Source organism: Mercenaria mercenaria, unplaced genomic scaffold (assembly GCF_021730395.1).
Source record: "Mercenaria mercenaria strain notata unplaced genomic scaffold, MADL_Memer_1 contig_4481, whole genome shotgun sequence".
In the NCBI taxonomy this organism is placed as follows: Eukaryota; Metazoa; Mollusca; class Bivalvia; order Venerida; family Veneridae; genus Mercenaria; species Mercenaria mercenaria.
The window spans coordinates 46310-70442 of NW_026462712.1; the positions used below are offsets into that span (position 1 = coordinate 46310).

Consider the following 24133-nt stretch of genomic DNA (forward strand, 5'->3'; position numbering starts at 1 on the left):
AATGCAAAATTAAAAGTTTAATTAAGAGAAGCTGAAGTATGAGTTTTAAAAATTTAAAAACTAAAGATTTTCAACTGGATTACAAATTTATTCCAACTGATGTACCCTCACCCCCCACGCACATCTATAAAATCCCCCACAGTCCCCCATGCTAAATTTAACATAAACGGACAAAGTCCCGCCTTTGATTTTGTATCCAATTATTCCCAAATGGGAATCAATTCATTCCATATTCAAAAAGATAATTATCATCTTAAAATTGTTATTTTATGAAAACAGAAAGAATCATGCTGCAACCCTCTGTTTTGGGCATCTGTATATTTTTTTCAATACTTTGATGAATGCCAGGCGGAATTCTTTGTTAGTAAAGGCATAGATAAAAGGGTTCAGTGTTGAATTCACGTATGTTGACCAGAAGAAGAAGGAATATAGTCCAGCTGGTAACAAGTCTGGTTTCCAAGCATATGTATCAAACGCTATATAAAATGGGAACCAGCAAATTAGATAGCTTAACAAAATATAGGTTAGCGTGATGAAAATTCGTTTTTCACGCTGCTGATTATGGGACGTACGGTTAGTCCTGTTTGACGATCTTGTTTGCGTGGTGCGTGCTACATAGTCTTCTGCCTGGCGCGGTGGTCTAATGGGGGGTGAATTCTCGCTGCCCACTTTACTGCTGGTAGTCAGATAGCGTCCATTAGAAGATTCCATGGCGTGTATGTTGTCGGCATTATGACTGTCTCCAATATAAACATGTGAGGTATGTGAGGAAATGCCTTGGTTATGTGAAGACACGGGTTGTACGTGTATTCGGATTGTTGATGCAGCACTTTCTCCACCAATACCAGCAACAATAGATGATTGCCTTCGCATAACCATAAATACCTGAAAGATCATACAAAAACGTAATAGTATAACATTGATATTTATTTATATTAATTTAATAAGAAAGCAATGTTCTAGTAAAGGTGGCAGTCGCTTAATCCAGAGGTCATGGTTTCTAGCCATGCTGGGTTTACGGCCATGTCTTCATCAGTTTTTAGCTCACCTGAGCTTTATTGTGATCGCTCGATGTCCGGCTTCTTGTCTGTCTGTCTGTCTGTCGTCTGTCAACATTTAGCCATTTAGCTTGTGTATGCGATAGAGGCTGTACTTTTCAACTGATCTTCATGAAATTTTGTCAGAATGATAACCTTGATGAAATCTAGGCTAAGTTCGAAAATGGGTAATCTTGGGTAAAAAACTAGGTCACTAGGTCAAATAAAAGAAAAACCTTGTGTATGCGATAGAGGCTGTATTTTCAATTGATCTTCATGAATTTTGGTCAGAATGACGACCTTGATGAAATCTAGGCCAAGTTTGAAAATGGGTCATCTGGGTTCAAAATCTAGGTCACTAGGTCAAATAAAAGAAAAACCTTGTGTTTGTGATAGAGGCTATATTTTTCAACTGATCTTCATGAAATTTTGTCAGAATGATTATCTTGATGAAATCTAGGCCGAGTTCGAAAATGGGTTATCTGGGATCAAAAAGTAGGCCACTAGGTCAAATCAAAGAAAAACCTAGTGTATGCGATAGAGGCTATATTTTTCAGTTGATCTTCATGAATTTTGGTCAGAATGATTGCCTTGATAAAATCTAGGTCAAGTTCGAATATGAGTCATCTAGGGTCTAAAACTAAAACTGTCAAATCAAAGAAAAACCTTGAGTATGCAATAGGGGCTGCATTTTACACCAGATCTTCATGAAATTTAATCAGAATGTTTGTCTATATGAAATTTAGGTGGAGTTTGAATATGGGTCATCTAGGATCAAAAACTAGGTCACCCAGTCAAATTAAAGAAAAACCTTGTGTACGCAATAGGGGCTGCATTTTACACTGGATATTCTTAAAATTTAGTCAGAATGAGCCTTGATGAAATCTAGGTCAAGTTAGAATATGGGTCATCTGTGGTCAAAAACTAGGTCACTAGGTCAAATCAAAGAAAAACCTTGTGTATGCAATAGAGACTGTATTTTTCAATTGATCTTCATGAAATTTGGTCAGAATGATAGCCTTGATGAAATTAAGGTCAAGTTTGAATATGGGTCATATGGGATCAAAAACTAGGTCACTAGGACAAATCAAAGAAAAACGATTTGTATGCGATAGAGGCTGTATTTTTCAATAGAGGTTGATGAAATTTAGTCAGAATGATTGCCTTGATCAAATCTACACTAGGTCAAATTGAAGAAAATACTTGTTTACACTTAAGAGACCACATTTTTTGGTCAAATCTTAATGAAAATTGATCAGAATATTTGTTTCCGTGAAATCACTAGGTCAAACATGTTTACACTGTTATGGTGTGTTTCTCAGGTGAGTGACCTAGTGTCATTTTGGCCCTCTTTTTCTAGGAAGCGGACTTTTCAAAAGGACGTGTAACAATTCATCGAACACTGACTGAGGTATTTATGGTGTTGAATTGTCCGGAAGTGTAGCCCCTTTATATGTCCCTATTGCTGAATACAAAGATGGCACGTTTTGCAGTTTTTACATATTTTATACGCTTGGTAAAACAATGCGTTCTTTATATACTTTGGCGATGTTTTTTCCCCATGAAAAACGGCGATTTAAACGTTAATGATATAGAATATTAATATAAACAATATCAAATGCCGTACTTTGATATTGACCTTTTTTCAATAACATATTTTGTATATTACAAAAGAGACTTGTTTACCTTGATGTAGCAGAAAACCATGACTATACACGGTATATAGTGGCCAATGACTGCAACAAATATAACAAATTCAGTGTTGTTTGACGGTTCCCAGATGCAGGAATGAGGCTCGCTGTGCTTCAGACGATCCCCTATAAAAGGCGGTGTCCATATTGCAACTACACACAACCTGGAAAAAAAGACTATAGTTTTATTCACATTACCATTGATATTAAAAACCCAATTTTCAAGTTGACTTTCTTGAAATATATCTAGAGTAGCATGTTGGGGTATTTCAAGAAATTCAACTTTGTACTTGACATTATGGTGTTTGCCGTATGGCTGAAACGTCCATAAAACGGAAAGAACACCAGACATTTTTCGATAACAACAGTGGACCTTCGTTTTCAGTTGTTCCGGCCGGGCTGTATTTGACAGTTTGGTCTGTACTTGAGGCAAATTCTTGAAAAGAAATAGCCGAAATAGTGCATTGTATTTGCTCTTCCTCCAACTGTTGATCAGAGGAGATTTTCCGTAACACATTGGAGAAGGAGAAAAATAAGCCACGTCCAGCGATTATGCAAGCACGAAACTTGGAAGAAAGTGAGAACATGGTATCCAAAAAAAAAAATGAAGGAAGATGGAAAAAATAAAAACGGCCGAAATTATTCAAAATGGACGCCATTCATGAACAGATAATCAAATAGCCTCATTTAACATTTTGTCTCTTAAGTATGCGTTTTTTCATCTTTTGTTTTTGGGTTTAACACCGATGATTTTTCAACAGTATTTTGTATGCAATCAAATTAATAAAACATACTTATTTGAGTAAATCCCAGCTATGATTGTTTTTATATGCTATATTATACAAAGATTGAGTTGCTTCCCTTTGTTACAGTTTCCCTAGTTGTACAGTATGGTTTAATAGCAATCGTTAAGTGCCATGTGGCGGCTGTAAAAAAGTCTCCCCGTTCTTGGATTCAGTGGTGTTATATTTTCTGGTCCTTTGGAATCATGGAGTCCATTCAATATCTATCTAATAGAATTCCGCTTAAGCCGGTGCTAGGGGGCGTGAGTGGTCTTGCACTTCCAATCACCTCTCATGATCAGACTTGGATGCATTCTGTGCTTCCAAACGATCTTCTTATAGATTTTAATTTGAAATAGGGCAATGCCTCAATCGGGAATCGTTACCCAGAAATGTGCGTTTGTATAAATTTAAAGGTAGCTTTTGGAATAAAAAAAACAACAACAAAAAAACACATAGTTGTACTGATGTGCAAGACGTTGTGGTTCGGACAAGTTATATGGACGCTTATTAGTCCCCTACTGGTTGAAAACCAGTTTCGTGGACTATAGGAATGCGATTATCCGTCAGTCCGTCATTCCGTCCATCCGCCCGCAATTTCGTGTCCGGTCCATAACTCTGTCATCCATGAAGGGATTTTAATATTACTTGATACAAATGTTCTCCATGATGAGATGACGTGTCATGCGCAACACCCAGAACCCTAGCTTAAAGGTCAAGGTCACAGTTGGAGGTCAAAGTTTAACAGGGCTTTTATCCTGTCCGGTCCATAACTCTCACATCCATGAAGGGATTTTAATATTACTTGGCACAAATGTACCTCATAATAAGACGATGTGTCATGCACGTTCAGACCCCTAGCTCAAATGTCAAGGTCACACTTAGCTGTCAAATGTTAACATGGCATAAACAGGGTCTGTTTCGTGTCCGGTGCATAACTCTGTCATTCATTAAGGGATTTTAATATCACTTGGCACAAATGTTCCCCATGATGAGACGACGTGTCATGCGCAAAAGCCGGACCCCTGGCTCAAAGGTCAAGGTCACAATTGGGGGTCAAAGGTCAACAAGGCTTTTTTCTGTCCGGTCCATAACTCTGCCATCCATGAAGGGATTTTAATATTACTTGGCATAAATGTTCCCCATGATAAGACGACGTGTCATGTGCATAACCCGGACACTTAACTCAAAGGTCAAGGTCACAATTGGAGGTCAAAGGTTAATAGGATTTTTTTCCTTTCAGTTCCAGAACTCTGTCATCGATCAAGGGATTACAATATTACTTGGCATAAATGTTCTCCATGATGAGGTGACGTGTCATGCGCAAACCCAGAACCCTAGCTTAAAGAACAAGGTCATACTTGGAGATCAAAGGTCAGTAGGATTTTTTTCCTGTCCGGTCTGTAACTTTGTCATGCAAGACAGGATTTAAATATCAGTTGGTACAAATATTTCCCTGGATGTGACAACATGTCATGCGCAAAACCCGGGCCCTAGGACTAAGGTCAAGGTCACACTTGGAGGCCAAAGATCAGATACAAAAATGAATTTGTCCGGAGCATTTTTTCTTCATGCATGGAGGGATTTTGATGTAACTTGGCACAAATGTTCACCACCATGAGACGTATTGTCATGCGCAAGAACCAGGTCCCTAGTTCTAAGGTCAAGGTCATACCTGGAGCCCAAAGGTTAAATTTAAGAATAACTTTGATCGGAGCAATTCGTCTTCATGCTTGGAGGGATTTTGATGTAACTTGTAACTTGTAACATTTGTTCACCACCATGAGGCACCCTTGATTTTAGAATTGCGTCCCATTGTTGTTACTATAAATAGATTATAATGTTACTTTTTTATTTCTGGCCATAGGGAAAAATCGAGACCACTTTTCTGTGGTACAACATGCATGTTACATCGAATTTTTAGGTGTATTTTGACCTATCCCTACCTGGTAAAGAGTTTTGTGTGGACTTATAAAAGAATTTGTTTTCAGGATTAATTTCCCTTTGTTGTTACTAAAATACTATAAATAACTTGTATGATAACTTTTTATACGCCCATCTCTGAAAGAGCGGGGCGTATTATGTGAACACCCATGGCGGGCGGGCGGCGGTGGGTGGTCGGCATCCAAAAGCATGTCCGCTCTCTAAGTCAAACAGTTTTCATCCGATCTCCATCAAACTTGGTGACAATGTTTGTGCGCATAATATCTCGGCCAAAATTGATAACCAGCAAAATCGCCCCAGGCACTCTTGAGTTATTGCCCTTGAATTACTCAAAATCTGCAATTTTAGCCTTGTCCGTCCTCTAAGTCGAACAGTTTTCTTCTGATCTTCACCAAACTTTGTGACAATGTTTATAGGCATAATATCTCGGCCAAGTTCGATGACCAGCAAAATCCCTCGAGGCACTCTTGAGTTATGGCCCTTAAATTAGTGAAAATCTGCAAATTTAGCCTTGTCCGCCCTCTAAGTCAAACAGTTTTCATCCGATCTTCACCAATCTTAGTGACAATGTTTGTGGGCGTAATATCTCGGCCAAGTTTGATAACAGCAAAATCACCCCAGGCACTCTTGGATTATGGCCCTTGAATTACTTGAAAAATTGGGAATTTAGCCTTTTCCGCTCTCAGTCGAACAGTTTTCATCCGATCTACACCAATCTTGCTGACAATGTTTGTGGGCAAAATATCTCGCAAGTTCGATAATCAGCCAACTCGGCCCTGACACTCTTGGATTATGGCCCTTGAATTAGGCCAAATTCGATGACGGGCGTATTTTGTGACAGTCTGCCCACTGGCGCCAGACCAGAAACAAAATGCCTCTGTACATGTTATACCCTGCCCCTAGGTATTCTATAAGAACCATGGTCATCGAGGGAAAAATATACTAACCCGTTTCAATCGCGCATTTCATACCTAAAACAGGCAGTTCGGTAAATGTGTACTATGGATATCAAACAAGTGGTGATTTATCTTCCATTGTGTACTGGTCACATTTCTTCAATACATCTTATCTTAGAAAAACAACGCGTAGTTTATAGTTATTTCAACGTTACACAAAAGACTTGCTTGAACTTCCCTGGTGAAGTTCCGTTCTAGATTACAAAACCATTCTGATTGTCTAATGTGAAAATGTATGTCAATCGTCATTTTACTACACGTGTTCGCTAAAATGTGAAAATGCAGCATAAATGTTCAAAATGAATAAAATAAACAGAACAGATGCAGACCAATGTACGATTTCAAATTAAAGATCATATACAAGATGAATTCGAGTTTTATTGTAATAATGTGATTTTTTTTAAATTCTGTTTTTGTTTGTTTACATTTCGCCAAACATGTGCACACTGCCGTGACCTCTAGACCGGATGTTCATTAGGGAAGGTCAAACAAGATTTTTCTGTAACGTTGACGAAAGCATAAAATATGTTGATAATCTCAGCAATATGGAATACTGAGACAATGTGACTGGTGCACGATGGAAGATAAATTATCGCTTGTTCAATATACTAGGTACCCATTCACCGAACTGTGCGTTTAAGTTGAGAAATTTACGATTGAAACGGGTTAGTATATTTTCCCGTTCATGACCATGGTTCTTATAGAATACCTAGGGGTAAGGAATAACATGTACAGAGGCATTTTCTTTCTGTTCTGGTGCCAGTGAGTCTGCCACTCTTGTTTATAATTGGCGAACAAATTCCATATGAAAACAACTGTAGATTTTTATACATGCAAATTTTTATCCAAGTGTTTTGTTATAACATATTGTATATATAGTACAATATTGTTTATACATCATTGACATCTATGGGGCGCCGTTTTACTATTTTCTAGGCATTTTTTGATATCAAGAAATGATTTCTTGATATCAAGAATTATTTTTTGATGTCAAGAAATCGAATTTCTGATATCAAGAAATCATTTCTTGATATCAAAAAATGAATTTCTTGATATCAAAAAAATCAATTTTTTGATATCAGGAATTCATTTTTTGATATCAAGAAATGCTGTCTATTTTTTTTATATCAAAAAATTGAATTTTTGATATCAGGATATATCAGGAATTCGTTTTCTTTATATCAAAAAATTAGTTATATTTTTTGATATCAGGAAATCGAATACTTGATATCTAGAAATACGGACTATTTTTTGATATCAAGAATTCGATTTCTGAATATCAAGAAATCATTTTTTGATATCAAGAATTCGAATTCTTGATATCAAAAAATCGATTTCTTGATATCAAAAAATGGCCAGTATTTCTTGATATCAAAAATTCCTGCTATTCTAAAAATAGACATGCAATTAGGGGTAACCCCTAATTAATTCATTCAGTGCGGGGTATGGAACGCCTAGACTGTCTTGACATAATGAATATCAGTTCGTCATGTGATTTTTCCAATATATTCGGTACAAATCATAATCTTTTTTGTAAATAAAGCAGTTTGTTATGTAGATTTACTAGTTTGTCCGGTACATTTCTTAGTTTATGTTGTGCATTCACTAGTTTGTGCTGTACAATTAATAGTTCGTCGTGTGCATTTTCCAATATATTTGGTAGACAAAACTGTTTGTTATGTACAGTTACTAGTTTGTCCGGTAAATTTATTAGTTTGTGATGTCCATACATTAGTTTGTGCTGTCCAATTAATAGTTCGTTATGTGCTTTTCCCAATTTGTTCGGTACAAACAAAGAAGTATAAAATACATTTTTATAACTCTTTGGTACAAATCATAATTTGTTATGTAGATAAAACAGTTTGTTATGTACATTTACTAGTTTGTCCGGTACATTTCTTAATTTGTGTTGTGCATTCGCCAGTTTGTGCTGTCCAATTGATTGCTTAAAAATATCCGATTTCATGTTAAATTGCACAACGTGTACCCTTACAATTTTTGTCTTTACAAGTGGATTCTCATACATACAACAAATATACTACTTATGTTAAATAAGTTCTTTTCGGCAATTATCTATTTTCGGAAACTTTTGAAAAGATAATTAATACATATCTGTTTATTAAAACATAACAAACTGCTTTATCTACAAGACAAGTTATGATTTGTACCGAAAATATTAGAAAAAAAAGCACATAACGAACTATTAATTGGACAGCACAAACTAGTAAATGCACAACACACACTAAGAAATGTACCGGACAAACTAGTTAATGTACATAACAAACTGTTTTATCTACACAGTACCGAACATATTAAGAAAAGCACATGACGAACTATCTGTTGGACAGCACAAACTAGTGAATGCACAACACAAACTAAGAAACTTACCGGACAAACTAGTAAATGTACATAACAAATTGTTTAATCTACAAGACAAATTATAATTTGTACCGAATATATTGGAAAATGCACATGACGAACTACCAATTTTACAGCACAAACTGGTGAATGCACAACACAAACTAAGAAATGTACTGGACAAACTAGTAAATGTACATAACAAACTGTTTTATCTACAAGAAAGTTTATAATTTGTACCGAATATATTGGGAAATGCACATGATGTAGTAATAAGCTTGATTTGTTGATATCAAAAAATGATTTCTTGATATCAAGAAGTCGATTTTTTGATATCAGAAAATCATTTATTGATATCAATAATTCGATTTCTTGATGATATCAATAATTCGATTTCTTGATATCAAGAAATAACACGACTTTTTGATATCACAAATTCATTTCCTGATATCAGAAATTCTATTTTTTGATATCAGAAAATGGACAGCATTTCTTGATATCAGAAAATGAATTCCTGATATCAAAAAATCGAATTTTTGATATCAGAAAATCGATTTCTTGTTATCAGAAAATGAATTCTTGATATCAAGAAATCGATTTTCTGATATCAAGAAATGTGACTGATTTTTTGGTATCAAGAAATGATTTTCTGATATCAAGAAATGGAGTTCTTGATATCAAGAAATCGAATTTTTGATATCAAAAAATGCCTATAAAATGGTAAAACGGCGCCCCATAGATATCAGTTCATTATGATTTACTGCAGTAGAAAAAATTAGGTGCCTACCAGTAGGGGACTTTGTATTGCATGGCAATACTTCATTCACTTTGTTACTTATAAATTATGTACGATGCAATATAGAATTTTGAAATAATAACGTTCATAGTTGTCTCATTAGACAAAAATAGAAGAACAGAGCTTTGCTTTTTCACCCAACTGTTTAAGTAATTGCAACAGGGTGAGAACAATACGAATCAACATAAATTACATTAGTTCCGACTGAAAGCTAAATATCTTTGGAATATTGAAACATTCGACGACAGGAGAAAAACGATGTCAATAAGAATAACTTTCTTAGGAAATTGTGTAATTTTAGTGAAAGCTGGTGGGGGAGAGAATGCGTACATTTATTTAAATAAAAGATACTACTATATAAATAAATAGACAGGATGAATCAGAACTAATTTTGAAAAAACAAACGAGTTCAGATCTCAATGATAAACATACACCAATGCTGATAAGAAATATTAAAAACTTGATTCATAATTAGATAGATTCTTTCTTTCCTTGATTTCTATACGGAAAACCTTGCAGTTTACAGTAAGGATCAAGGCCAGTTAATAAAACATGTGCGTGCGTGTTTTGCTAACATGTATGTTTTTATAAGTTTGTTAAATAACTCGGTTTTTTTTGTCGAGCCCGTAAGGGAGCGAAGACATAGTTGGCCAAATGTCTGTTCGGTGTATGTGCAACACCCGTGTCAATATCTTAAAGGTCAAGGTCACACTTGGAGTTTAAAGGTCAAATATGGCTATAATTGACCTTGTCCGGACAATAACTTCCTCATTGAATGTGGGATTATAAAATAACCTGGCTCAATTGTTTACCACCATGAGTTGGTGTGTCGCGTGCAACACCGGCGTCAATATCTTAAAGGTCAAGGTCACACTTGGAGTTTAAAGGTCAAATATGGCTATAATTGACCTTGTCTAGACAATAACTTCGTCATTGAATGTGGGATTATAAAATAACCTGGCACAATTGTTTACCACCATGAGATGGTGTGTCGGGTGCAACACCGGCGTCAATATCTTAAAGGTTAAGGCCACACTTGGAGTTTAAAGGTCAAATATGGCTATGATTGACCTTGTCCGGACAGTAACTTTGTCATTGATTGTGGAATTTTAAAATAACTTGGCACAATTGTTCACCACCATGAGACAGCGTGTCGTGCGCAAACCCGAGTCAATATCTTAAATGTTAAAGTCACACTTGGAGTTTAAAGGTCAAATATGGCTATAATTGACCTTGTCCAGACAATAACTTCGTCATTGAATGTGGGTTTTTAAAATAACCTGGCACGATTGTTTTATTTGGCACAAATGTTTGTTTCAGTGAGACAGAGTTTCCTGTGCAACTCACAGTCCTTTTGACAGCTGGCGGGCCCGACATGTTGCCCTTGGGCATCTAGTTTTTTGTCATTGCCTATGTAAAATACCGTATTGCTTAGTGTATTACTTTATTTTATCATGTTTTAAAGAGCTTACTTCTAGGCATGTTAAGTTAAACAAAGGTACTGCTATATGGACAAGGACGTTCAAACAAAATGGGAATACATGTATCATCACACAAGTCTCGTTTTTCTCGAGGAAAATTAGTATACACGCTTTGGGGAAAGTTCGTTTATTTTCTGGAGGAATTCAAAGTTTCAAAAAAAAAAAGAAATTTATTTAAATGTTTTCATTTTTTGTTACCTGACAATACGAATTCCGTACATAATGCTTTTTTACAACAGAATAATATTTCTATATGAAGCTATAAAACAACATGATTTATATCAAAAACTGTCTACATGTTTTGTTGCTTTCTTTGGAGTAATATGCGTGCTTTATTTCCATGTATTGCCCAAAGCAATATATTAAGATCAAAGCAAAATCTATGACAAAGAACATGAATGATACGACTTTAGATAATGTAAGGGAGACAATCCAATTTGAAAGTAATTGCTTTAACACATCAATAATTAAGGGAGAGAATACTCAAAAATTCTCATTTAAAGCTGACCTTGACCCACTTTCTCTTTCATTTTACCAAACAGCTTCGACACAACTTATGAAGCATAAATATAACATAGCTTAAAATCATCCGCAGACATTCTTCTTTACAATCAAGTATCAATAAAGCGAACATCTGGCATGAGAATGGCCTTTACCAGCCAGGAAAATAGCACAATATTGATATGGTATACATTCGAATGAGGCATATCCGGCGAATTACTGCCTCCGCATCTATATACTTTATGTTGAAAATGGTTCGAATCTGATTCTTTCCAAACATGCGTAAAGAATTAAAATGCACTTTAAACTGAGTTACGTAATATTTACAAATCGATTTTAAACTATATTTAAACAAATAGTTCAAAAATTTCACTGTTCGGAGCTCAAAAGAGCTTAAAATAGTTTGTATATCTCATCCGCGACGTTTAAATTAATGTATGTTCTTTCAATTCATTACCTTATCGGTTAATATATCACGTACTCCTTATCAAAAGCTTGTTCTTTGCAAGTAAATGACGACTTATCCGCATTAATGGAATGTAATCGCATAAAGTTTTTAATCATGTCGGCTGAAGTATATAGGAGAAGTTTTAATGAGATTGAATACTAATACGAGACACGGTATTATGGTAATTACTTATTTATAACATCATTAAAATACCGGGCATGGCAAAAGGAAATAATTAGTTTTGTGGCTTTTTATTACAAAGGTCAGTGACACAATTTCATCATTTATTTCTGAAAAAGACGCGATTAAATATCCTACTTTGCTGTAAGAAGAATGTATGAAGAGTTCTTACAATAGTAAACCGGGAAAGGGTTCTTATAATTACAACTGGGAAAAACATTATTTCCAGTACGTTCTCCGGCAAAAACACTACATTACCACTTCCTCAATATCACTGACACATTCCTGTAATATGTTTTGTAATAAATGATGAAATATTTCTTGGAAGACCGATATAAAGCGATTCATTACCGTGCTATCATATGGCGACATTCCAGCTTTAATGGTGGAGGAAGACCCACGATGGGCGAGCACCTGGGTAGAACCATCGACCTTCCGTAAGCTAGCTGAATGGTTTCCTCACATGGAGAATTCAACGCCCCGCGTGAGGCTCAAACCCACAGTAGTGAGAGGCAAGTGATTTGATGTCAATGATCGTAACCACTCAGCCAAGGAGGTCCCACCAAACACGGTCTTTATCATCCTAGTAAGGTTTTCTCTTATATTTTTTTTTTCAAATCGTTCGGCATGGGTGATTTTAGTAGCCGCCGGAGCTAAAAATAGAAAAACCATTAAACAACTTCTTATGAGCCACTTGATGGATCATCACCAAACTTGGTCTGTATTATCTTTGTAAACTCTTCTTTCAGATTTATTGAAATGGTTTCGCTTGACTGATTTTAGGGGGCACCAGGGATAAAACTAGAAAATCATTTTAAACAACTTCTTGTCATTTAAGGATCATCATCAAACTATATCTGTAGCAACCCAGTAAGGTCCTCTTAATTTTGTAATAATTTGAAAGTATAGACTAATATAAGATTGATAAAAATAATTATTAATTGATATCTGATTGATAAAAGACAGCCTACAAAAATATTAGTTTTTCGTAAGATTCTATTTTTGCCAGATTTTATGTTAGTGTTTTCATTTTTTCCCATTTATATGGTTTCTTTTTTCTTTAAATGCATATTTACATGTATAACTCTACAATTTCCAAGCCAATTAACCTTTAAAGTGCATTATATTGAAAATTTAGGTGAATGTTGATTGCAATAAAATTAATCTTATTTGACTTAGACTTCAATTGGTAAATACATGTAGATTTTCTCTGTTCAGTATTAAAAGATAAATTGCTCAATGATTAATGACCATTTTTTGTTACAGTGTACATGAAGTTTGTTGCACATGAAGGAGGTTAAGGTTTATTTGTATCAACCGTGAAACAATAATTATGCATTAGTGTAAAGATAAATTCTGCCATGTGAAATGTGGATAGGTTTTTATACATTTGTAGACAAGATAAAAATATTTTTATGTGAAGAGTGGATTGATAACTTTGAATTAATTATTAAAACAACATTTTGTTTCATGAAATACCTTTTAAACTTGCATATACACACAACAAAATTCCTAATCGGTCACTTTATATTGTATTACTATTTTGTTAATAATGAACGTATTTACAAGAAATTTCACATACCGACATTTGAATAGGTACTGCGGCTAATTATTGGTTTATTTTTGGCCGACTCACGGCCAACGTAATCGCATTAGGCGTTTTGACCAAAATGGCATATTTTGCACGTGCAGGGCATGTGCACCAATATGCACATGTTAATGAACACTTTTGGCATTGCTGACGAATGTCCTTCTAGAAAAACACATATTATCGTGAAACTGACTCAAGACCAACGCACTCGAGCTGTCGGAATTTTACAACAAAATTCAAAATGAGTCACTTCAATGAATTGTACTCGAGTTGAATTTCGCCCAAAAGAGCGCGGATGGTAGATAACCAACGATTGAAGGTTCTTGTAAACAGTGGGGGAAACTTCCCGATCGGGAAATCGGGACTTTCCCTTTTTTGTTACTATACTAAGACATTTTTTCCCGTTCGGGAAACAAACTTGCTATTTTTTTGATAGGGTCAGAAAAATTTATCGGTGCATAAGAATATTCAAGTTACAGAGATAATGATAATATCGATGTACACAAGAAATGTTGTTCTAAAATTCTACCGTTCAGAAGTTTTTTAAACGGTCTTGTTATTTTTTATTTGTCATCCGAAATAAGCATATTTGCTCAATCTTTGCTCTAAGCCTGCAATTCCCCAATTAGAAATGCAATTTCCCGATTGAGAAATGTAGCAGTTTACTGTTTTACTCTTGATTTCCCATTCAGGAAATGTTTAAACAAAAGCGAGTAATAGTAACTATTTTTATTGAAATTCTGGAGAAAAAAAAAACATTTACACAAAACTCAAGGTGTGTATTCTCCATATAATATTGTTGCATATCTTCATTCTTTAGCTTGTACAAACAACTCTCAATTAATTTGTAAATTTCTTCCTTAGACTGATTATTTATACTCTCTTGAGTTAGTCTTTCAGTGGATGTTACATACACAGAACCTCTGACATATTACCTGATGGTATTACATTGTCAAAGAAAACTTGGTGATTAACTGTTGCAAAATTGGTAAAAGTTATGAGATATGAGACCAGAATCAAATTAATCTCGTGTAACTAGCTCGTTCTATCCGTTCACTTTTGGTTGTTTCTTCCTTAAAAACTGTCTCCATATAAAAATTTCATTTTCAAATTAATTCGTTTTTGTATCCATACAGGTTTGATAATGATCGTTAGGTTGCATACTTAACAATTGCTCGTGCATATACAACTGATTTGGATTTTTTTACCTTTTACATCAATGTATGTATCCATCCCTCTGCACAAGGGACGTTATTGTTCTTTATTTGGCCTCCCTGGCATATGGTAATGATCCAAAATGAAATATTGCCAGCATCTGCCAAGATTTTTGATTTTGATTATCACGACAGAGTTTGGCACAATTTAAAGCTTTTTTCTGACTTTCACATAATCAAAACAGCAAGACTTTTTAAACAAGGTTTAAAGTTTAGTTAAAAAATCATGTTCATTTCAAAGTGGCCTTAAGGTAAAACAATCTAATCAAATTCAAAGATATATTTTGTGTCGTCCCTTTAAGTTGTGCTGTTTAAAACCTTCAATACCACGAATGGAGTCGCTACATTTTGTCATGTATAAGCTTATTTACACATATGGTAAACTGTCACACAATACCGAGAAATACCCATTGCCGATTCTTTTTTGATTTCTTGTGACATAGAATATCTTTCAACACCAGCTTCTAAACCATTTCTACGATAAAGTACAAGTCTAACTCAATCGTATGAGTTGGGGTTCAAAGGTAAAGCATATAAAACGTGTTATTTTTTGTCAATTTGATAAAATCTGTAAAACGATTGATCGATGCAATCACTAACACCAGTGACATGGCTGTATGCCTGCATTTGCTCTTCATAAACCTTTTTTTACAAAATTGTCCAAACTTTTATATAACTCCCTATAATTAATGTCATATATTCTGTTTATAATATAAGTAACATATCTCCATGAAGCATTCAACTTCTTGTCAGATTGTCCCACTACTTAATCATTATCAAAAGCTACTATACAGTCAACATTTAGGAAATGTAATGGCGTTAAGAGTTCTGAGACAGTTGTTGGATAACTGACAGAAGGACCTAATTTTGCATTCAGATTTATGACAAATTTACTCTTTGCAGCTTCATACTGAATTAGGTTCCAAATAAAAGACAAAAGTGCTACTAAATAAGAGTTACATAAACTGTAAATATGTTCAATTGCAGTGCACTTGTTAAGTAAACAAGGCTTAGTGCTAATTTCTGAAGTAATGCCCTCTAAAAAGGCAATAATAGCTTTACTCCGCTTCCATTTATATACTTTTCAAGTTGAGCTGCCTTAACATATACACATCTTTGTACATGGAAGGTAGTATTTAGAGTCATCTATTACAGATTTTGCTTCTGATTTTCCAACGGGGGAGGGCAAGATTTTCTTTTTCCAGAGCAGATGGAGATCTAGATAGAAAAAGGTTTAATATTTTTAGACATCATCAACTGGAACGAAATACCTTAAATATTTTACCCAATACTAAAACAGTCCCATTAAAATGTTATTTTTATCAGAGCATATGTTATATTCTATATTTCTGTGGTCGCAAAGTCCTTTTATTCGCTTATAAGACCACCTGTTTCAATCCAAAATGTGCATAATACCACACACCATAAAGTACCATGTACATCTGCCATATCTGCAAAATTCATAACAAATATTCTAGATGGAAACAATTGTTTCATATTGAATTGATCAAACCTGAATGATTTTTCATCGCAGATATCAACACCTAGTATTCATGAATTAACATTACATTTAAAAAAAAAATCTTGGATAAAGAAAACAGATTTGAAATAGAATTCAATCAATAAAAAGTTTTGAGGCAATACGAACAGACTCTAGTAAATTACGGTTTGTTTTTCTCAAGAAGATAATATATAGCAAAAACAGTCGTACAGAAAACAAACTTCTTATTTCAGCTAACAATAGTAAAATATACATTTTCTATACCCCCACACATTTTATGTAGAGGGCATATAGTGTTGCTGCTGTCCGTACGTATGTCCGTCCGTCGGAACGTACGTCCCGAAATCTTGTGTGTCCAACTCCTCCCACACTATAAGCCTGATTTACTATTTTGCTTCATACTTTCACAGATGAACAAGCTAGATGTGCAGATATTCTTAAAGAAATAATTGTTTTTCTGCGGCTATTTTTTTTTACTGCAGTTATAGCCCTTTGATGTTTTTTTGCTATATGGAATGTAGAGAAAAGTCTTGTGTGTCCAACCTCTTCCATGCTATTAGCCTGATTTGCATCAAACGTTCACAGATGAACAAATTTGATGTGCAGATGTCCGTAAAGGAAGGCTTGTTTTCTGTGAATTATTTACTGCAGTTATGGCCATTTTATAGTTTTTGCTATACAGACAGTATGTGGGGCATCTGTGTCCTATGGACACAGTTCTAGTCCTATGCAAGTTTGTATCTCCATAACCACTGATTGGAATGGATTGAAACTTCACACACTTGCTCACTGTACAGGTTTTGTAACTCTTGCTTTTTTACAAAATTATGTCTATTTTTCAACTTTAATAGGATTTTTTGCTTAAGTTTTTAGCTCAGAGTGCTCTAGTTTAAAATAGGTTAATAATCAATGCACAAACAGGCTGAAATGTCAATGGCTTTTGTGTGCTATCATATTTGTTATGTTTCGTTGTTCATACAAAATGAATGACTGGTCTAAGTTCTCAAAATGCTGATTTCACTTCTTACATTAGAAAAACATACTCAGTATGATGGCAATAGATCCGTACTAATGGCTTCAAGATAAAATTTACATTTCTACATCATTTGAAAAGGAAACTCGATTATAAGATCAGCCTATTATTTAAAGAACAGCAGTTCGAACCTGAGAAAATTATGGTAAATTGTATATAAGCTGTAACTATAGCAACTTAATCACAGCATTTGCAATGTATGTAATTCTGATATGACAGTGATCTTTATATCAGTAGTTACATTGCTATTAATGATATTTGCCCATCATACCAAGCCTCTGTTTGTGTTTCTATGCTGCTGTTGTCACGTATTGTTCATCAGATTCTATCCAATGGCATCAGCGACTTTATATATTTCACTTGTATGTTTCTCCGTATTCCAATACTTCCGGCATTGCTAATATTTCAGAGAGAATAAATGAAATGGGTTCCAGTATTTTTTTAGCAAAATTATATCCAGCACTTTTGGAAGCCATTAACCTCGGGAAATTGCATTTCTAATTCGTATTGAATTTAAAATTAATCAAATATATGTAGCAGAAAAAAAGTTTTGCACATGTGTTTTGTGTCAAAAGCTAGAACATGAATTTAACACCCTATAAATCTTTATCACTACATTTTATGGTCAAACGAACAATCGATTTGTTATTCATTCACATATGTATAAGTTCTATTATCGGGTGCCCTAAGAAGCTCAGTTGGTAGAGCGTTGGCGCATCAAGTCGTAAGTCCGAGGTTCGGGTCTAAGCTGCACAACTTTTCCTTAGACTGTTACATTTGGATGTTCTACTGAGATGTTCACCCTTGGAGCCCATGCAGAACAAAGCAGTTTGACTGGGGTATGCATCTGAATTCGGTTAATAGTCTGCGTCAGACATTAGCAAAGAGAGCCAATTTTCTTGCAATAAGTGGAAAGGTGTGTAGCAGTTCTCGTACTGGTCGGCCATTGTAGCTCAATTGGAAGAGCGTAGGCATGGTAAGCCGAAGGTTCGAGTCCCGGTCTAGGCTGCACATTTTTTCTGAGACCGTTTCATGATGATAAACATGACTTTCATCTGTTATCAAAACTGACTAAAACAGTGGTGGTTGTATGTGTCCGTATATCATGTATAACTTGTTTTTATACTGCAAACCACGTACTTAGTTTGCAAAATATGTTTACATCAACCACGTACTTTGTTTGTAAAATATGTTTTTATCTTATGAAAATAGAATTTATGTGCAGCCAGCATGTAAACTTACTTGTGAATTAGTTTCATTACATGCAGGCTAGGGGTCTGATAATGACAAACGGACCCCTGGGCCTCCATGGCCGAGTGGTTAAGGTCACTAACTTCAAATCACTTGCCCCTCATCGATGTGGGTTCGAGCCTCACTCAGGGCGTTGAATTCTTCATGAGAGGAAGCCGTCCAGCTGGCTTACAGAAGGTTGGTGGTTCTACCCAGGTGCCCGCTCTTGATGAAATAATGCACGGAGGGACACCTGGGGTCTTCCTCCACCATCAAAGCTGGAATGTCGCCATATTACCTATAATTGTGTCGGTGCGACGTTACCCTCGCCCTCCCCCCCCCCCCCCCCCCCAAACAAAAAAAAGAACAAATAAATAAATACATAAATAAATAAAACAAACAAGCAAACAAACAAACGGACCCCTGGCGGTGCGGTAATCAAATTATGTACTTGTAGTTGTACTGCTTTGTACCATGTTAACAATGTATATGATATTTGCTGAGGAAAAGCTATGATTTATTGTAATAAACATAGTTTATGTTAAATATTTTATGCAGACAGCTTGGTGACATTAGTAACTGCATGGAGGTAATATAGAGATTACCTCCATGGTAACTGTTATAATCTACTCTGTTAGTAGAAAGAATTAAGCAATGCAACAATTCCAAGTCTAAAATATTAAAAGTAAAAGTTTAACTTTATTATTCTAATCGCAATAACAAATGCGAAATAAATGTTGTTACCGCTTTTGTTACCTGTACATATACTTTTATTTGAAACCAAAATTGAACCATTTGACCGAACATGTTATTAAACGTTTTTTTTTTAAATACGAAAAAATGTACTACATGTATGAATTTAATGTACTGTGTAAAATAACTGCATTTAACAGCATTTTGTTTGTTTTTATTGGCCAAGATAAAATGTTAATTATTTTAGAAATATAAAACAAGTACTAATACAGATGCTAAGACTTAGAAAAAAGATGTAATTAATTTGCTGGAAGCCACCATATTAAAATGAAGCTTTATCTAAGTGTTGTATTGTCATACTACCGGGCATAATTTGCAGTGCGGCGCTGTCGCATGTTTGGCAAAAATCTTTTAAAAGATGAATTTCATTTACAAGCAGGTTCTTTGTTTTCTTCACAGAAGTGCTTATTTATTTAGCAAAGTTGGTCTAGCACTTTCTATTTTCTTATGATTGCACGAGAGATCCGTAACAGCACTTTGATAAAGGATATTATAAAGGATATTACATAAGTGTCTTTTCATATTGAAATTTTAAACAAGTTGAATAATATAAAGAAATACGAGGCTCTGCCAAGCATTAATTACGGTATATGTTAGCGTTTCCTATTGAAACAACAAAAAATCTACTTTCTTTCACTATAGAAACAAGTCAATTTGACCAATTCTCATATATATTTTAAACAATATCGACATCAAAACTTTAATACTCTAGTGTATTATCATTTTTATTCATTGGCTTTATTACACTCCCACGAAGTCAAAATGTGATCAATTAACATCTCTGAATCTGAAATGTTTTAGCTGTTATCAAAGGAATCCGAGAAAAAAAATAAAAGAAAATAAATAAAAAAAGGAAACAAAATTATCACTAGTTAAATTATCATATTTTTCGTATGAGAACGAATTTGTTTGGGTGCATATGAAAAGTATTCAAAAGCATGTACTCTGATGACTTATATTGCTGTTGCATGAAATATTATTAGATTATTTAACATTGTTCTGTACAATACGGAGATATATTTGGACGAGTACCCAGCTGAGAAAACCATATTGGACGAGCCGCTAGGCGAGTTCAATATGGTTTTCTCAGCTGGGTACGAGTCCAAATATATCTCGTATTGTACAGTACAATGTTAAATAACCTTTTTATTCTATATCTATTTTATCTTACTATAATAATAGTTTAAATTAAAAATGTTTCACTGAATACTGTATTCCTGCCTTTTCTAGCTTGGTATGAGTGCAAATATATTTCATACAGAACAATGTTAGACCTTAAATAACCTTTTTATTCTATATTTATTTCACTTCATACGTAATATACGTAATTCATTGAATGTTTTTTTCTGCGTATCATCATTAAAAAAAAGTATATGGTGCAACCTCCCTACAATAGCCATTTGGCGATTTGGGTGGTAATAATACTTGGCTGAGATATTAGGCCCACAAACATTGTCAGCAAGTTTGGTGAAGATCAGATGAAAACTGGTCGACTTAAAAGAGCGTACAAGGCTAAATTCCCCGTTTTTCGAGTAATTCAAGGACTATAATCAAAGAGTGCCGGTACAATTTGGCTGGTTATCGAAATTGGCCGAGATGTAATGCCCACAAACAAGTTTGGTGAAGATCCGACGAAAACTGAATTATAAAGCAGACATGTTTTGGATGATGACCGCCCGTCCGCTGCCATTCATAATCTTCTCCATTTTGTTTCTTAACCGTTAAATAAAAAACTGCTGAGGTAACTATTCAGACAGCCAGGGCTGATACCAATTTCTAGGTTTCGTCCGGAACGGCTTCTTTTAGCGACTTTTCAAATATTCCAACATCTGATGATCTTTTTACTGTATTTTTAAGTTTTTGATTATTAACGAATGTTTTAATATCTAAATCAGATAGCATTGTTATCCCTTGAATCGTTTTTGTGTGTTGTAACTAAAAAAAACTCAAATTAAATCCAGATTTCAAGACGCATAATCAAACTCTGTACATAGAGCGCCTACTTCATCCGATTTACATTCGGAACATTTTCACGCGTTTCGGGCTTTATCGTATGTTTAACATGGGACTGTTGAACCGTCCAAATACAGAAAATACAGGATTTTTTGTACGCGCGTGCGTCCAAATACAGAAAATACAGGATTTTTGTACGCACGTGCATCCAAATACCGTAATATATTGTACGGTCACGTGTTGCAAATGAACGTTCGCGATTGGATAGATAAAATAGGTATAGAATAAAATACTGGCATTACAGGAAAGAGTGATTGAATTCAAGTTTTTGAACTCTGAAATGTTTTTGGGAAGTTCATGAAGTTGAATATTGGGGGAAATATTTGCATGAACCCTTCGAAATTTACTATTTATGCTGCTGTAACATGTTATGGGAGTTAGATGCACACTGTCACTATGGTCATATTCCACATTGCTGTCCTGTTTACCCTTACCTTGCTCAATTTAAATAATCAATATTTCCATCTTTGAATCTGGAAATGCTACCATTAATTGTAAAAATAGATGCTAACAAAAAGATACTAACTGAATGGCAAACAGTACAGATCATGACCAGACTGTTCAGATGTACATACTGATTGTGATCAGACTGCACAGTTGTGCATGCTGATTGTGATCTACGCTGATTGCAAAGGCAGAATCAAGCATGATATTCAGCATCAAATGGTTTCTGATACATATTTTATTTTCACATATAAATTTGAGAAGCTTACACTTTATCTTTACCTCCTTTAATATTTAATACTTAATATTTTTGACACAGGTTCAAGCTATTGTGCAATATCTTCATCTACCAACTGTCTCCAGTGACAGCTCTTGTTAGCTTTCGCAATGTTCACTGCAAGTGAATAGTCTTAATCTGGGACTGGGTTTTCCCAAATTAGTGTAGGTACACATATCGCAAATTTGTTTAAATTAAATATGTGAGTTTAACCTTTAATATACAAAAATTCTTTGAATTGACAATCCAAACTGATACTATTTACTAAAAAAATAAAAAATAAAATCTTACACAGATACATGTACTCGTACAAATCGTAGTATCTCGTAAATACGAAACCAGGACTAGCAACTTTGAGCCGTCGGTCCTACGTACAAAGTTACGATTCTTGAGTCGCTCATATAGATAATTGCAACATAGAGTTATACATGTTTAACCGCTGTTGAGTTACAGCGAGTTTCCATCACAACCACTGTTTGTTTCTGTCTTTCTTTCTTTTACCCAACCCGCTTAGCTCAGTTCTATGAATCGCTTTTTTCGATCCCTGGGTAAGGCGTGACAATTTGGTAGAAGGTATCTATCCGAAATCATTCGTCCTCCACCTCCAAATTTATATGGTGAAGTTCGAAGTTACTTGTTGAGGAACACTGGCTAGGTTAACCGCCTATCGTAACAAAAAAAACAGCGCTAACCCTAAAACAAACAAACAGTTTTCTTTCATATTTATTTTATGGAATATTTATCATTTTTAGCAGAATTTTTTAATCGTATTTGTTATGTTTGATAGGTTTCTAATGTTAGGAAAAATATCACGGTTCATCAAAAATGGAAGTCTAAGGTTTGCGGAGAAAAAAGGTATAGAAATTTCAAAAATGTAAAATACGCATTATATGAGGAATATGCTGGCTTTTATATTAACAAAATGTCGAAACGGAACTTAATAACTTCTGAATTTAGGCGCATTCCTACTTAATTATAGCCAATTTTGTCCATTTGACGCATTTAAAGATACAAAACACTTCGGATTTTTTTTTGGCGCCAGTGGCACGTTATATAATATATTGAAATATACTAATATTTCACTTATTAATATGTCTTTCATCATGGTTTATAAACGTCTTGCAGTGGAACAAAATGCTTGTTCTTGATTTGTATAAAGGTCTTTAAGAACCAGTAAAACACTAAATGGTGCAGCTGATAAGCTAAAAACAATGGCCAAATCATGTCTCGAACGTATCTGCAGACGTCGAATTACGGTACAAAATTTACGCATGGGGATGGGGGAAATAAAATCACATGTACAGAATCAAAGCCCTGAGAGGACTGTAGGGAAGCGTAGCTGAACCGGTAGGCATTTTAACAGAGAAGCCTGGCAAGAAAAGATTCCATCATTTTGCAATATTTCACTAAATGCTACTAGTTTTTTGTACACATTGAACCAAAAAAGTAACCCACATCCAGACCAAAGTCGGTAAAGGTTACTCAAATTATAATCTTTGACTTGACTCTAGATATAATAGATCTAATAGGGAACCAATGTCTGTACGTATGAAATCTGATCATCAGTAAAAGCTGACTAAGGCTTTAGAGGTCGCATTGACCTCGACACCAAAATCGATAGGGGTTGTTTATGTCTTTGGCAAGGTTCTAAGAAAATCAAACGGACTAGACTGAAAACAGGTTCGACAGACAGTCATGACAGGATCTTCCAAAGTGAGATGTCAATGCATAAAACCAAGAGAACAAACAGAAAAAAAATAACAAAATATTTATCTAAACTGTGTAACATTTTTTTTTAAATCTTACAAACCTGTGATACAATATTTTAAAAATCTTACAAAAGAAAAAAAGTGAGATTATAGTAGGCCCAATATTTTCTAAATGTCAAGAAATTCAACTGATT

The 24133-nt window shown here is 34.7% G+C and overlaps 1 protein-coding gene across 1 annotated transcript; it reads right to left on the reverse strand.

Moving 5' to 3' along the window:
- Nucleotides 1-285: 285 nt before the first annotated feature.
- On the reverse strand, nucleotides 286-2892 carry LOC128553907 (alpha-2A adrenergic receptor-like; the record flags this gene model as incomplete). Its single annotated transcript, XM_053535108.1, has 2 exons — nucleotides 286-885; nucleotides 2724-2892. Coding segments are annotated over 2 exons (769 nt in total), but the record flags the coding sequence as incomplete, so codon positions are not given.
- Between the last annotated feature and the right edge of the window lie 21241 nt (nucleotides 2893-24133).